Source organism: Pygoscelis adeliae, unplaced genomic scaffold (assembly GCF_000699105.1).
Source record: "Pygoscelis adeliae isolate BGI_AS28 unplaced genomic scaffold, ASM69910v1 Scaffold108, whole genome shotgun sequence".
Taxonomy (NCBI): domain Eukaryota; kingdom Metazoa; phylum Chordata; class Aves; order Sphenisciformes; family Spheniscidae; genus Pygoscelis; species Pygoscelis adeliae.
Window position 1 is genome coordinate 7087919 of NW_008825498.1, and position 15034 is coordinate 7102952.

Here is a 15034-nt window from a genome sequence, read left to right on the forward strand (position 1 = left end):
CACTGTAATGTTTTGTAGTCGCTATAATGTCTAGTTACCGTTATTAATTCTGGTCTTGGGTATCACACCATGTCACACACATACTCTTACACTTCAGCAGTCCTCCAGATTATAGGAGGGAAGCAGCTGAGGAAGCAAACAAGCTAACTAATTGCCTTTATGGTCTTACCAAGGCTCTGTAAAGGCACTGCAACAAGAGTCACAGCACAGAGAGCAGCTTACAACAATCTGAAAGGCTATTCCTACTTCAGATGAAGAGACCACCATGACAGTTTTATCCTAATTAAGTTAGTAACTTCCAATTATATACCTTTTTTTTTTTCTTTCCCTTCAGTTTAGCAAAAAAAAGGGCAAAAGTTGGTGGCATGGTATGAAGCTTTTACCCTGCCAACGCACTCTCTCTGCAGGGCCCACCCATTAGATGTAAGCTGCTAGGCATTAGCTGAGCAAACTGGGAAGAAGAGTTTCCTGAGTATGATCCCATGAATTATTGGCTTTTTACACCAACTTCTACCCTAACAATAATTACCTTGGTTTCACCACACCTATCCCTATTACTGTCCGTCTTTTTGTAATGAAGATAGGTGAATACAAAGCCTTACAGGACAATTACCCAATCCTCCTGGAAAGGCTCTGGATAATTCTCTGAAATACATGGAGCCCACATTGCACACTGGTACCCATCAATAGGCTAGAGGGAAAAGAGAACAGGGGCAAGCACTAGGGGAGACAGAACACAGGGCTCCGAAACCCTGTAGTGTTCTGTTCTTGAACTTAGATTTCTAAAAACCTGTCAGCATCTCTCACAATAATATTACTCACAAATGCAATCCTGTAGGACACTCCTCTGTAGCGTAATACCGTCTTCCTAACAAAAGAGGTTACCTGCGCTTCTAGGATTATTATGCCCATTATTTGTTTGTTTGTTTTGCTTTTGAGAAAAGAGGAAAACAAACCAAGCTTATTGCAGTCTTACAGTCTTATCATTGCTTCTGGCAATTCAATCAGACAAAAACCTATCAGTTTTTCTATTGCTTTAGTTCAATGAGAAAGAAATCAGCCCTATCAAGCCTGCCGTCCAAAAACATTCCCTTGTGCCCCTGGTGTCTGCAAGACACTAAGTCCTACTGGTTACTCAAGACTTCAGCTTCCACCTCACTTTTGCTCACGAGCTCTATTGGATCTCCCACTTTCGAGAGACAACACAGAACATGTGCAGATTTCTAAAGACTTCTCATAAAAAACACTATACCTTTTCTGTATTGATTGTTTTTCTATTGCATCTTCTTCTGGCAAAGAACACCACACTCCAACTGCTCCAGACATCACTATAAATACTTGGAAGTTTCCAAATAGTTCCTGCTCTTTACTATTGCTTCCCCAGTGCTTAAAAGCCTATAAAAAGTGTTCAGTACAAAAATAACTCCTACCCCATCAGTTAGTTGCTCTTATTAAATTTCATTAAGTATACAATTCCTGTAAGAGAAAAAAAAAAAAACAAACCCAACCAAACAAGAACTTAAGAGTTGACAGATACATCTGCTTGTAACTTTCAATTCTTTTCTAAAACAACTTGATACTGAAGAAAGTAAGGACTAATATCTTATTATTGAATGACAAAAAAAGCCTCAAAGAGCTATTTTGGCCACTAGTAAGTTATTGCTTCCCATTTGTACCATTCGAGCATAATAAGGGATACTGGCTCACCGGAACCCAATATACTTTGTATTGAGTGGAGCCAATACAAGAGGGAGGCGAGGGAATCTTAAGTAGCACTGGCAGAAAAAAGTTCCGGACACTTTAAGATCAAAGAGGTATCTGCCTTCGCATGGAGCACTTTCTAAAAATAATTCAGTTTCCCAAGGCTTTTTACTGAGCCACTACTGCAGTTCCACCAACAGTAAATGCATAAAGCAAACCCAAGCCCCTAAATCAACCTGACCACCAAAAGCATTCAAAAATAGCTTTACATTTACCATGCAAGACAGATTTTGTGTAACAGCCACCACTTCTATGGAAGAGGGGAAACGCATGCATTTACTCTTATTCTGGGTTTTAAGAGCACTCATCCAACAAGTCGAATGGAAAACGTAAGGAATAGTTAGAGGCTATAAACAGTTAAAACAAAACCAGCCTTTGGTAGATACTGAAAATGCGCATATTGCATATGATGTGCCTATACTTGGAAGAGGTTTACCTTCAAGGCTGCAAAGCAGGAAAACTTTGGTGCAAAACTTGCTTAATGATTTCCTTTACCTTGTGGGTTGATACTCTGTGCTGAGCAATTACAGTTAGTTTTTCTAGGAGCCCTCGTAATCTCTCCTGTGTAGCATGGGAGATCAAGTTCACAACATCAGAGTTAAGTTCCATAATGTCATGCCTTTTACCTGTGGAAGCAGAGAAAATCCATTACGTGTTTTAGTAGTAGCTGATAATTGAAATAATTAGCACAGCAGGTATTCTGTTCCCCCTGGAAGTCATACCCATTATGAATAAAGGTTTGGAGATTATGATTTTCCTGGTAAAGTCACAACTTCAAAGATCTTAGACATTACATTAATAAAACTTAGCCTGGAGCTTCAGAAAATATAGACATTGTTTCACTTAGCCTCCAGAACCACTCTCCTTGCAAGGTCATTTGTAGGACAAAGTTAATAAGAACACAAATCAAGCTTCATGTTCAGGGAGGGGGAGAAGCGGTAGCTGTAGAAATTAGTGCCATATTCTGTTAATTCCAGTAATTAAAAAAAATAGAGAATTACATTTTGCCCTGCTTGACACCGTGCTTGTTAACAACTCATGACATTTAGTCGATGAGTGGGGGTGGTTTTTGCAGCGCACTCCAGACACACAGGACCCTCTCACCTGCCTCGACCGACTGGCATGGGGCAGACAGACCCAACCATCCCACGGCAGCAGCTCGGGCAACACAGATCAAGTCCAGCCAGCGTCATTCATGCCATCACCTTCAGCCTTTTCTCTCGGCCTGCCACCGCCTCTCTGCGTTTCAGCAGCTGCAACCAAGGCTGGCGACAGCTCCGGGCAAAGCTGTCCCAGCCCCATGCCCAGAGCTGGGCATCACCTCCACAGCCTTCCTGCGGCTGCAGGCTGCCAACAGAGAAGCCTTCCTGTGGTTTAAGCCATCGATCACTCCACGCAACTCTGTCAAGACACCTGGACAGCAGCAACTTTTCTCTGATAGGCACGGCAGGCAGCAGTTTCACACACTTCATATGTCGTACCTGTCAGAAGTGCTTTTCCTTGCTCCTCACTGCATTTACAGCAGCTGTAATACTTTATGATGCAATACACAGCACACCTTCAAAATCTATTTCAGTATTTATTGCCAAGTGGAGTGTTAAGAATAGATAAACAGTACACTGTAAAGAAAACTAATCGCCTATTTCATTTGCCTTTGCTACTCTAACTGAAAATGAGTAACAATCCTGCAAGACCGGGAGAATCTACAATGTTTTCCCAGATACGATCAAAGTGTTCCCACTGTTTGACCTTGGCCAGTAAGCATTGGCCTGTACCTTAGCTGAGTGCAAAGCTCATTTTGCTCAAGCACCTTTCAACACTTCCTCAGCAGTTTCCCCACTATACTATCAGAATACTGAAACATCAACTTAAAGCCAAAACAAAATCGCCCCAAACCTCAAGACCTCCCTCCGCACACACACCCCCCAACCCCTCTTCCTAAACCAAAGAGAGCTCAGTTCAAGAGCAGAAGCGTTCGTTTTCTGAATTGCTGTACTCCCTGACAGTATTCCTTTCCTTGCAATCAAAACACTTTTCATTTATGACATGAATAATTATTATTATTAATAATAATGTGGAACAGCTACCATGCCACTCATGAAACAGCCAGGCTTGTATTTTCCATCTTTCAATGAACTGTCTTCACACCACAAACCAGACAATTATTCTAGAAGTACTTTCCCTTTCTGTTTTTGTAGAGCTCTTTATTTTGTTATCATGTAGTTAAACCACTGTGACAGAATTATGACTGCACGTATGAACTGCAGACTTTCCTGAACGCTCAGCTTTAAAACTCACTGTTCCAGTATGGCAAGCTACCAGGCAGAGAGCAGGAGCAAGGAGTTGAGCAACATTCATCCAGTTTGCTGTAGACGGCAGTGGTACCTATCAGTGTGGTGCTATACAAACGCATGCTCCCTGCTCTGACATAATACAACATTGCTAAGCAACAGTTATTATTTTGCTCAGAAACTAACAGTTAAGATGGTACATACATTAAAAACTTCCTATTACAGTTTAGTCTCAGCCATTCAACATACATTCCACAGTATTATTCACTGATAGAAACAGCTTTAACATCTCTTTTGCATAAAATTAATGAAGATTTTTCCATAGAGGGAGTCATAAACAAAGGTTTGCCCTGTGCAAATTAGCAGTTTGAAACTTCTTCCTAATCACATGGGAAGGATCTGTAATGTTGGTCAATAGAGCACATATATCTGAAACAGGCTGTGGAATGCAAAAGCTGTTAGGCAAGTCAGTGTAATGCATCAAGTTTGGAGCTGCAGAAATAGAAAAGCACACTTAAGTGTTTGATTTGGCACTAGCATCTCTATGGTCGTTATGTATTCCATGAACCTAACCTAAGAGTAATAAAGTTGCTCAGCTCTCAAAGTGGCACCAGTTTCTTTTTTCTGGTTGCGCTTCAGACTATTTCCATGTAAAAACTTAGAGAACAGTTGTCTCCTAGAAGGGGAAGTAAAAACTCGGTGTAGTTTGGTAGAAACACATGAATTGAGATGGCAGATCTTAATAGTTCCAGCTCCTTCTTCAAAGATTGGAGGCTGGCTAATGAAACAGGCAAGGAAATACTGCATCCATACATATCTGTTATGTATGCTTTGTTCTCACCTATGTTCAAGATCTTCTTCTGAAGCACTTCCGAGGAGAGAAAAGGTTCATCTGCACAAGAGCGGATCACTGTACCAATAAGCTCAGAGTTTGTTGCCAAAATGCACGCATTCTCCTCGTTAAGATTGACCCCAGCCATAGAAGTCACATCATTTATGTCATCTTCATCTCTACTAAAGAGAAAACCAACATTTTATGCTTCGTTCGGAATGGATACAAAGAAAAAGCCTCTCAACTATCAACCACATTCACGTATCTCGGAGGCTACCCCTATACAATACATGTTTAGTGTGGGCGTGGACAGGGACAGGCGGCTCCTAAAAGCCTTCACACTTCAGTGAAGTGCCTCTCAAACTTAGCCTGACTAATGCCTCAGTTGCTAGGCATGCAAATCCTTTACATGAAACTGAAATTTTGAGCAAGCTCGGAAACGAAGGACTGAGGTAAACCTGGATTTAAAAGTCCCCACAAGCCCCTGACCCTGCACCACTGCTCTTACAGCCTGAAATTTGTTCCAAAACTCTAATTCACCAGGTAGAACCAAGAGTTGAATAAAGTCGAATACAGACTCATTGAGCTGATAAACAAGCCCATTTTCTAACTGAGATGCCTATCCTATGAACTGAACCTTACAGCACAAGCATGTTAGCACAAAACTGATCTTCACTTTTCTTTTAGTGCGTTCCCTTAAAAAATAAGATACAAACTCTCCTTGTCAGTAGTATACAGAACGAAGCAGACCTTGCCCTTTGAATCAGTCCTACCATACAGTACTTATGCATGTAGCAGGGAGGACGCTATGCTCTGAAGAACAGCGGCTGAGCTCTAGTTCTCAACATCCCTCCGTTAGCTGGATTCTGCTGTAGCAGCTTTGGTTTACATGTTCAAAAGAAAAACTCGTCTGGCGTACTTAGGGCTAACATAACTAAGACTAGCTATAATCATGGCAAAGCTCATGTTAAGCAAATAGCCTGCGTGCCTCAGCTTTTTTTTAAAAAAAATCATTTTAGTTAAAATACTGAATGAATTTTATATAGGAAAGTTTTTGCAAGACTTTAGCAATGAAAATACCCAAGTTATTTTCAATTAAGTTTAGATCATCAAAAGCAAGCCTTTTTTGCTTCACAGAGTGACAAAGGCCCTAATAGTGGCTTCCAGGGTTTAGAACCAGAACACAAGTCAGCATTATTAATACAGACAGGTGGAAGCACTCAGTCTGAAGGTCTTTTGATTTGGAAAACAAAAACCAAAACTACACCACCACCACCCCTCCTAAAAGTATTTGCTGGCAAGGTTTGATAAAGTTCATCTTCAGAAAATACTGCGTGGCCTACATAACTCTTGAGCAAGGGGTTACTCTCAAACTTGCCATTCTTAGGTGAAATGGGATCTCTTGGAGGCTGTCTTCTGACCGGCAATAGGTAGAAGCTGAAGTTATTAGAACATGGGTTGGGTTTGAGCAATACTCAAAAGACACAAGAAAGCATTGGGGTTTTTTCTTAAACTATAGATGCATTTTCTCCTTTGGGCTTCAATAGGTTTCTACGGCCCAAGTCTTCTCCCACAAACTTCTAGAGAGAAGCCTGTCTAGGAAAGGAGTCCAGCCTTCCTCTACTCCTCCTGCCATTCATTTGTGTGCCCTCATGGCTAGGAGTTTCTACGTGATTTGTTCAGGGAGTCACTGCTGCCAGAACAGCTTCCCTCCTCCTACCCCTTCACAACCAGCAACTGAGCAGTTCCAAGCGTATACTCATGCTCTTATAAGCCTAACAGAGATCCTGATCTTTAAAGAAGTGTGTAAATGAAGCTTTGCTGCATGCTAATTGATTGCTAACTGATCTTCCTAAGTACACTCCAGTTTCCTCTTCTTAATGACCACTACAGAGAAGTCTTTGCTGGTGGCAGAGACAAGAATCGCACTGAAGTGCAGTGACTGCCACAGACCTGCTGATAAAGGAGATTACAAAATCAGCACAACTAGCACCAAGAACATACACCACAAATTATCAGAGCCGCAGATGCTGGAACCTGACATTACCCTGATAGAGCTGTTTATGGAATCCAACTAAGGATGCTTGCACCTCAGGTACAACTGTATAGCACACAGTTTCAGTAAATCATTTTAGCTTTTAATCTGGCCACATACTCCAAATACTCAAGCAAGAGGGAAGTGAACTTCTATACTATACATCTATCCACCTGTCTACATACGCAAGTTTCAGTTCTCTAAAACCAGCCTTTATCAGGTTACTATTTTCTTTAATATTTCCATGCACACAGTCTCTCTTGTGAGTACACACATACAAGAACTTATATGCAAGTAGACATCTCTACCTGTACTGTTTTTAAGGACCAATTCTAACTTCTTCACTGTGGGATACAAGTCTGCATTAAGTCACCGAGTCACTAGCCTTGATGAAAGATTAACTTGCACCTATGAAAACACTGCTGCACTTATTTTACTTAACCCAAAGGAACTATCGTTACATTTCCTTCGAAGTGCTCACTAAAGATTAATCTAAGTTTCAGAAGCCATGTTAAGTTTGTACTTTTTACTATTCTTTTTTCCTTGCTGTTCAAACAAACCTCAATCATTTTAAGTAAGGTATCATGTACTTCACGTAAGCTATAAAAGTCATTCTACTAAAGTGATAAATTTAAAATATTCCAGACTATACATGCAGACGTTTCTGTTGGATACATACTGGCTTTCATTTTCAGCAATCCCTCCATAAAGCCCCTCTTCTACACCACTTCCTTTAAAGCTTTTTGCATTTGATCATGTCACATTCAGAAATCAACAAGAAAAACTCTCCCAGCTGTTGTAAGTCTCCAGTGATTTAAGCTTATCACAACAAGGGGGAAAACAGAACACAGAGTTCTGAGCGTTACCCTGCATGAAGTCAGGTTTGACATTTACACTGAATATTCCACTGGAAAAGAAGCTCAAGCAATGCAGGTGCACCTCACATCTATGAATTTGCCCATATTGGCTGAAAAGTGAGTCTGTGGCACCCTCTGGTGTTTGACCAACACACATCTCTTCTTATGAATCCATCTTTATTTACTCCATTTTATACAACAGCCAAAGGGAAGACTAGAAAGGCACGCTTAACCCAGACCTCCGTGCACCATCACAGACAACTACGTGGAACAGAACAATTCCAGCTTAGCAAGAACCACCAGCGCTCCCCACCACCACAGGACAGGAGCAGCAGCTGCCCAGACGTTCTCCACTCTGCTGTCTCACTCCTGTTTGTCTGCCAGTTGAGATTGCTGGTACCTTCCAGACAAAATGCACAAGTCAGTTGTATGTGCTTTGGAGAACGACTCTATTAAATAGAATAGATGCAAAACAAATATTTGAAGATGCAAATGTGTCTTATTTTTTCCAGGGTGCTCTAACATACACTTTACAGAAGTATGTAGAGCAGTTTATAAAAATCTTGATGCTTTTAAAACAGACTGCCCTTTACAATACATGCCATGGGGCAATCAAGTGCCAGTGATGCCCCTGCTTAGCTGAAATTATTTCTAGAAGGTTTTTTTTTAAATGGGTGGGTGGGGGGTGTGTGTGAATCGCCATTTTTTCTACTGCTCATCTCAAGCAACCTAAAACAGCCTATTAAAGAGCAGACAAGGTCAAATTGCAGCTTATTAAGTACAGCTTAGTGAATATTACATTCTTGAAACCTAACCTAACCTAGTCACACAATGGCAGAGGGAGTCAGGCTCGATGACATACTGCAAATGAGAGACCACAGTTTGAAGTGTCACACGTATAACCACATCAATTACAAGACATGCTCTCTGCCCATAACGAATCTCATCACAAAACCTGAAAGGGGGCCATGGTGCTTCTCTCTGCCTCACACATGATCAGCAGTTGATGGATCACAGGTCACAAAGAATAGCTGTGCTGGGAATACTGAAAGTCAGGACAGAAGAGAGCAAACCACTTCACCGCTTACCGGGGAACATCTGTTGCCCAAGCCAGATTAACACTATGTGGCGACAGACCTGCTCGGAGAACACAGATACCGGACTGAGGGAAGCCAAAAGTTCAGGTACACGCTGCCCAGGTTCAGATATATGAAGATTCTCATTACGTAGTTTTTAAAGTCAGAAAGTTTGGTTATAGCAACAAATAAAGAAGCACCAGGGGTGTATCCAAAGACATAAATTCTTCAGAGACAAGAGACTTACTAGAAAAATTTAAGGTGAGCTACAGATTTCAAATCTAGTTCTCATGGATTTAAGCTACTTTGAAAATCATAATCCAAAAGCAAGAACAGAAATCCATCTTGGATCACACTACAAAAGCAGAGTTTTTCCCTATACTAAGAATTTAACAATTCAGGGAAGGAACTTCAAGAATTCAAACTTTTTCATGTAAGACAGTTGATATATTCCAATTGGAAGATCACAGAAAAAGAAATTGTTTCTATTTTTTTTTGGTAGGAGTTTTTTTGGTTTTAATTATGATATTTATGAAGTGATTTTTTTTTTCCCCAAACATCACTATCCGAAATTACATCCCAAATTATATTCTGAAGTATATTTTGTAAGAGCTTGAGGCAGCTGAACAGAGCTATTGTTTTAACATCAGCTTTTCATTTCAACTTCTGGCTACCAGTATTTTTAGTGTTCATTGTATACTGTATGTTACTGTAAACAACAACAGCTCTCTGTCTATATCAGTGCACACAAAGCTGTAGCTTTCAAGAGATGAGAAGTCAACTGGTCAACAGGACAGAGGTGTCATGTCTGCTTTTATCCTTGGGAGAGCAACTTCAAGCTTGCCTTAAAGTCATAAGACCAATAATGCTTATGGCAGTCTGTACCTCTGTTCCATCATCACATTTCAGAGCTACAAAAGTAATTTCTGCTTTTGAAAAGTTAATCAGTTACCAGAACTAAAAGCTTAAAGCACTCTTGTAATCTAAAGGCCTAGAGAATATGCCAGAAGCCATAATTAGAGGTGTAGTCAAAGACTTTCACCTCTACAGGAACAAGCTTGTAAGAGGAGCTAATGAAAGATTTTTGAAATACAGCACAGAACTTTAGACAAGTTACCAGCCAGTCCAAATAACAGTTCAATGCTATCCAGCCGTCTGTAAAAAACAGAGGTTATATCTGCTTTAATCCTATGGAGAGCTTTTAATACAAGGTAACTTTGCTTTAGATTAGTTAATAGTACTCATAGGATGGCGATCAATATGCCTCCTCTATAAGTGAAAAACTGATACATATTGATGGACACTGTTTATATAATTACACTCTTGTGATAGCACGATGAAAGTCCATTCTCATCAGGACAGTTTTCTTACATTAAGAATAATTAAGAGCTGCTATGAGGTCAAAATTTTTAGGTTCCCCCTTGCCAATTAGTATTATAATGTGAAAAACACCTATCATGAACAAGTTTCTTTAGAAAGTTGCTTTTATTTGGGCTCCATTCCCACCTCTATACTTGCTGTCTGTTCCTTTTGTTCCTTCCTATAGTAAGCTTCTTATATTGTTTATTTTTACCTGAAGGATGTTGCTCCATTCTCTTTTATTTTAGCTTTCTGAGCAGGAGATGCTTGAAGCGACAGAATTTTATTTCCTGGCAGGGTAATTTGTTTCAGAATGGAACCTAAAACAAAACAAAGAACATGCCATAGTAGAAAGCAAAATGCTACGATAACTGTTTAATCAGTTCATGTTTCTAGCAAAGGCTACTGCAGCCTCAGTAACAACTAATTAGGTCCATCTGAAAACCAGACACTCTAGAGGCTTACATTCTACATGTTCTATATGGCCAAAAACCCTACACGCTTCCAGCAAACATCCTCCTCTATGCTGACCAGTTAAAGGTTTTAGTGAAAACCGGCTGGCTGAGACAAACTCACATTATGCATCACCCTGGACCTGCTGAAGGAAAAAGCAGTCTGATGAAAAGACTCTCAAAAGCATCACGGTTTAAAGGAAGTTCACTGCAAGGAGCTTACTCACAGTATTTTAACAAGTACAAACGTTTGATTGACATGCTTTTAACAGGTGCCAGAAGTAGACATGGCACTGAGTTTCTCATCAGAACTCCAAGTAGACAGTAAAGATGTTCAACATACCGCACAGAGCTGGTTGCTCCCAATAGGCAACTACCTTCTTACGTTCCTACAGTCTACCAACAGCCGGCGCTTATTTCTATACCTCAGCAGTCCTCTGCCTTCTCCATTAAAGAGGTTCCACTTTACCTGCAGGAAACTGGTTGGTTTGAACAAGTGTATTCAGCGGCATCCTCTTCTCAGCAGATGTCTGTAGGGTCAGCGTTGAGGGTTGTGGGAGTGTGGATACTTGCTTTACAATGGTTCCTGATGGTTGTTGGACTACCTGGAAGTGAAATATCCAATATCAAGAGTGAGAAGAGCTAAACATACAGAGGAGCAAATAGTATCAACACGTTCATTTAGCCAGAAGTGTTGCTGGGCATGCATGCATGTCTAGCTTTTTAAAGCAAACAGCATGCTCAGAAAAACCTCACTTTTTTTTTTTTTACTTCATGACAAGAAATCTTAACAACCGGTAGTGAGCTTTAAGCTCCAGCTCATTCAGTGAGCTCTAACAGACACTTCACCCCTACTCTCTATTGATAACAATATTAGACAAGTTTCACTAGGTATTACACAATCCATTACACTAAGAGGCTTTCCTCTCCATAAGTCTTGCTTAACAGACTAACAACTGAATATTGAGTCTGCGTGACAGTAAGTTCAAAAGGGTAGGTACCATATACACCTAGTTAAAAAGAAAGAACATCAAAACAAACAGTTACAAGTCTTGCATGAAATCCTTTTCCTGTCAAGAATTAGAGTACACACTATAAAGTTACCAGGGCATTTTTGGAGCCGCAATGTCAATTGTAAATTGAGATGCTGCGTTTCAAAGTGTTAAGCAAAAGTACACTGAACACATCAGTTAGCAGGAACATGAAGTACCATCTAGCAAGACCTATAGCGAGTAGAGCCTCTGCACAAAGACATCAGTACACTGCTGAAGGGTAAAAAGGAAGGGGGTTGACAGTTTTGTTTAAAGAGGCTCTTGAAAGAAACAAAACCAGAGAGCAGGATGTCATCACAACACAGACCTACAGGCACAGCCCATAAATACTAATTCTTCCTCTTCAGGGGCAGCTATTAAAATGCAAGAACGTAATAATATTGCAGCATCCCTAAAAGCCTCATTTCTAAGCCTCCTAGCTAGCAGAATATCGGCTGCAGCTTTTGATACATCCTTTGGAAAAGTTCTTGATTAAAAGTAGAAGAAAGATATGCTTTTACCAAAGCACAAATTAATCAACATCTTCAGATTGAATCCTATTTTCTTTAGCAGCAAAAAGCTAATACAAAGGAATTTTCATGGTCAAGAAACCACTTTTTCTCCTCTACATCTTTTATTCTAACTTCGGAAAGTCTAAAGAGTGCTTGTACAGCAACACTGCACAAGTTTAATTAAATAACTGACATTTATTATGCTTCAGAAATTAGGCTGTCGCATTCTGTCATCTAACTTCAGATTCATCAGTAAACATCATCAGCATAAGCATCACACATTCACAAAAAGAGGTACTTTGTGTATCAAATAGTCAAGATACACCCCGCCCACCCCTATATTAATAGCATCATCATTTGGCATAGCAACAGTAACGTAGAATAACCGAGCTGAAGGTGGTGCCTGAGAACCAGACAACGAACAGACAGTTCTTGAGAAGAAACGTAAGATCCGTAAGAGGAAAGAACCACGGGAGTACAGGGACAGACTGTGGACAGAGTCAAGGCTCACACAGGCAGCATTTCCTCATGAAGTAGTACAGACACTAACATTTGCTTCTATGTGTTTTTACCAAAGCGCAGTCTGATCTTTCTGAAGGATCCAGCTTCCATACGCTGGAAGCTGCAAATAACGTTAAGAGCATCATTTATGTGTTCAGATAATTACTGAGCCACTGACCAGCTTGGACAAACTACTCACAGGCTCCACCAACACCCACACTGACACGCACCTAGAGATCCTCCCTACCACCAGCGGGAATGATGCTTCATCTTCAGCGTGCAAAACACTGAAACAGCACAGGACGAAACATAAGCATTCAAGATGAAGATGCGTCAGACAAAAAGAACAGAGAGAGGCAGTGTTAAATCAACAGCCTAGGTGGAGTTTGGGAAGTAAGTCAAGTAACCAAGGAGACTAGATCAATGAGAAACAGAAAGGATGTGTTGGCAGTAAAACTAATTTTGTGTTTGCTCTTCTAGCTGCTAGACTAACAAAAGCTGGAAGTCCTTGGGACTAGCAACAGAACAGGGCAACAATCCTAGAAATTTCAACAAGGATCTAATGCCAGAAAAAAGTATTAAAAAATAGATAATATCTGTAAGAAAGAGCTATTGCCTCTTCTCTTCAGGTTAGCAGCAAGAAGTAATAAAGATGAGGGACTGTTCCCTTGTGCCCTGTTAAGTAGGTTGACAGAGACATCAGAATAAAAAGCACCAACATTCTTAAGTAAAAAAAACGCAATGCAACATCCAGCTGACAGCATAGGGACAGCTGCCTGAGAGAGACTTTGATTAGCCTTACTTGAACCTGTTTTGCATTCATAAAGCAAAGTTCAGAGATCAGCGGAGAGATGGTAAGGTATCATCACATGCTACAAGTGGTATTGCTTCATGGAGGAAGCCTCACCAGCTGAACACAAAATAAACATCCAGAACAAAAAAAAACCCACACCTCTTGAAAAATAACAGAGGAGATTCTCTGCTCAAGAAAACTCAGCTCAGAGGACTCGACACTAACAACAAATCACTAAGAACAAGCGGCTGGAATAGCACAAGCACTTCACTCCTTGCTTCAACCGCTAGCAACGTCCAGGGAGCATGTCCCACTGGCAATTGTGGGAACTACACCATAAAACTCTTGCTCTTTATGCTTAAAATGAAGTTCTAGTCTCACAGCAGCTTTCTCACCATTGGAAGCCAGCGGCTGGTAATGTAAATTTTCATTTATTGTGCTTTAACAAGAGGCAAAGCAATACTTCAGCAAGACAAGCTTTCACCCAGAGTTTCGATAATCATGCCACAGAAGAGACAGTTACATGTTGCATCACTCCAGTCACAATTTTTATATTAAAATAGTGCAGTGCTGCATTCTTAAGCAGCACCAATGTTACATCGGAGCTGGCACATGAAAGTTCGCTTTGCGTTCCTCAAGCACAAGAGACCTAAATTAGAAATGGGCATGCAGAGGGAGTGTATGGCATCAGACAACCCTCAGGGCTGGAAAGGGAAAGAAATTGCTGGCAGCATTGTATGGACAGATTTGCACAGCTGGCATGTGCTTCCTTTCAGCTGGCAGCAGGACCCTTCTGTTCAGGGAGGGGAGGTCCAGATTTGTTTTCTTGTGGGACGAAACAGACCCTCTGTCCTTTCAAGGAAATGCACCAGGGAAGCCCTAGAAGATGCAGCCACTTCTACTAACTTACTCTTTGTGCTAATAGGTTGCCTAAACAAACACCAAGCTCTGGACATGGCTAAGCTGCCAAGTGGTCAACTCAGTCCTTCAACTACATCCAAGACCACAATCAAATAGGTATTCTGAAGAGCAAGTATTTTAATCACTGTGCCTGGGATCTACCCAAATGGAGATAAAAACATGTTTTGTATGCAATTCAATGCTTGCAAGGCACTGCGAAGAAAAGCAATTGCAATAGGCTGCCACACTGCAGTAGCGGAGGAGGCAGAAGTCATTTCTTGAGTTCACCAATATCATATTCAAGAAGTGTTTCAACTCCCCAGTGCAGAGTTAAGCTTCCTCGTCTATTTGTACAGATGGTCAACCTTTCCCCTGGATTACATGGCTTGCTGTGTAGCCAACAAACTGCTCTCCAGCCCTTGTACAACCTAAGAAGCCCTCATTTTCTTCTGGCTGGAATTTCAAATTTAGTCCTCAAAGCCAGTAAGGGTACCAACTCCTCCTCCAATTTGGCTTTAGCTACTGCTGTCAAAGACTGTTAGTGCATATGCTTGATAACTGTTTGTTTTTGAAACAAATCCACTCATAAAAAGGAGCCCCCACCCCCTCCATACAGTTGAGTGCTTTGTTCTTT

General features: G+C 40.8%; 1 protein-coding gene across 1 annotated transcript in view; it reads right to left on the minus strand.

Moving 5' to 3' along the window:
- The window catches only part of TAF4B (TAF4b RNA polymerase II, TATA box binding protein (TBP)-associated factor, 105kDa), a 57769-nt gene that overhangs the window by 28932 nt on the left and 13803 nt on the right, over positions 1-15034 (minus strand). The window contains exons 8-11 of the mRNA XM_009331484.1: positions 11133-11268; positions 10426-10531; positions 4894-5063; positions 2257-2387 (exon numbers count right to left, since the gene is read on the minus strand). Of these exons, the coding sequence (XP_009329759.1) occupies positions 2257-2387; positions 4894-5063; positions 10426-10531; positions 11133-11268 (543 nt within the window). The remainder of the gene's footprint in view (positions 1-2256; positions 2388-4893; positions 5064-10425; positions 10532-11132; positions 11269-15034) is intronic.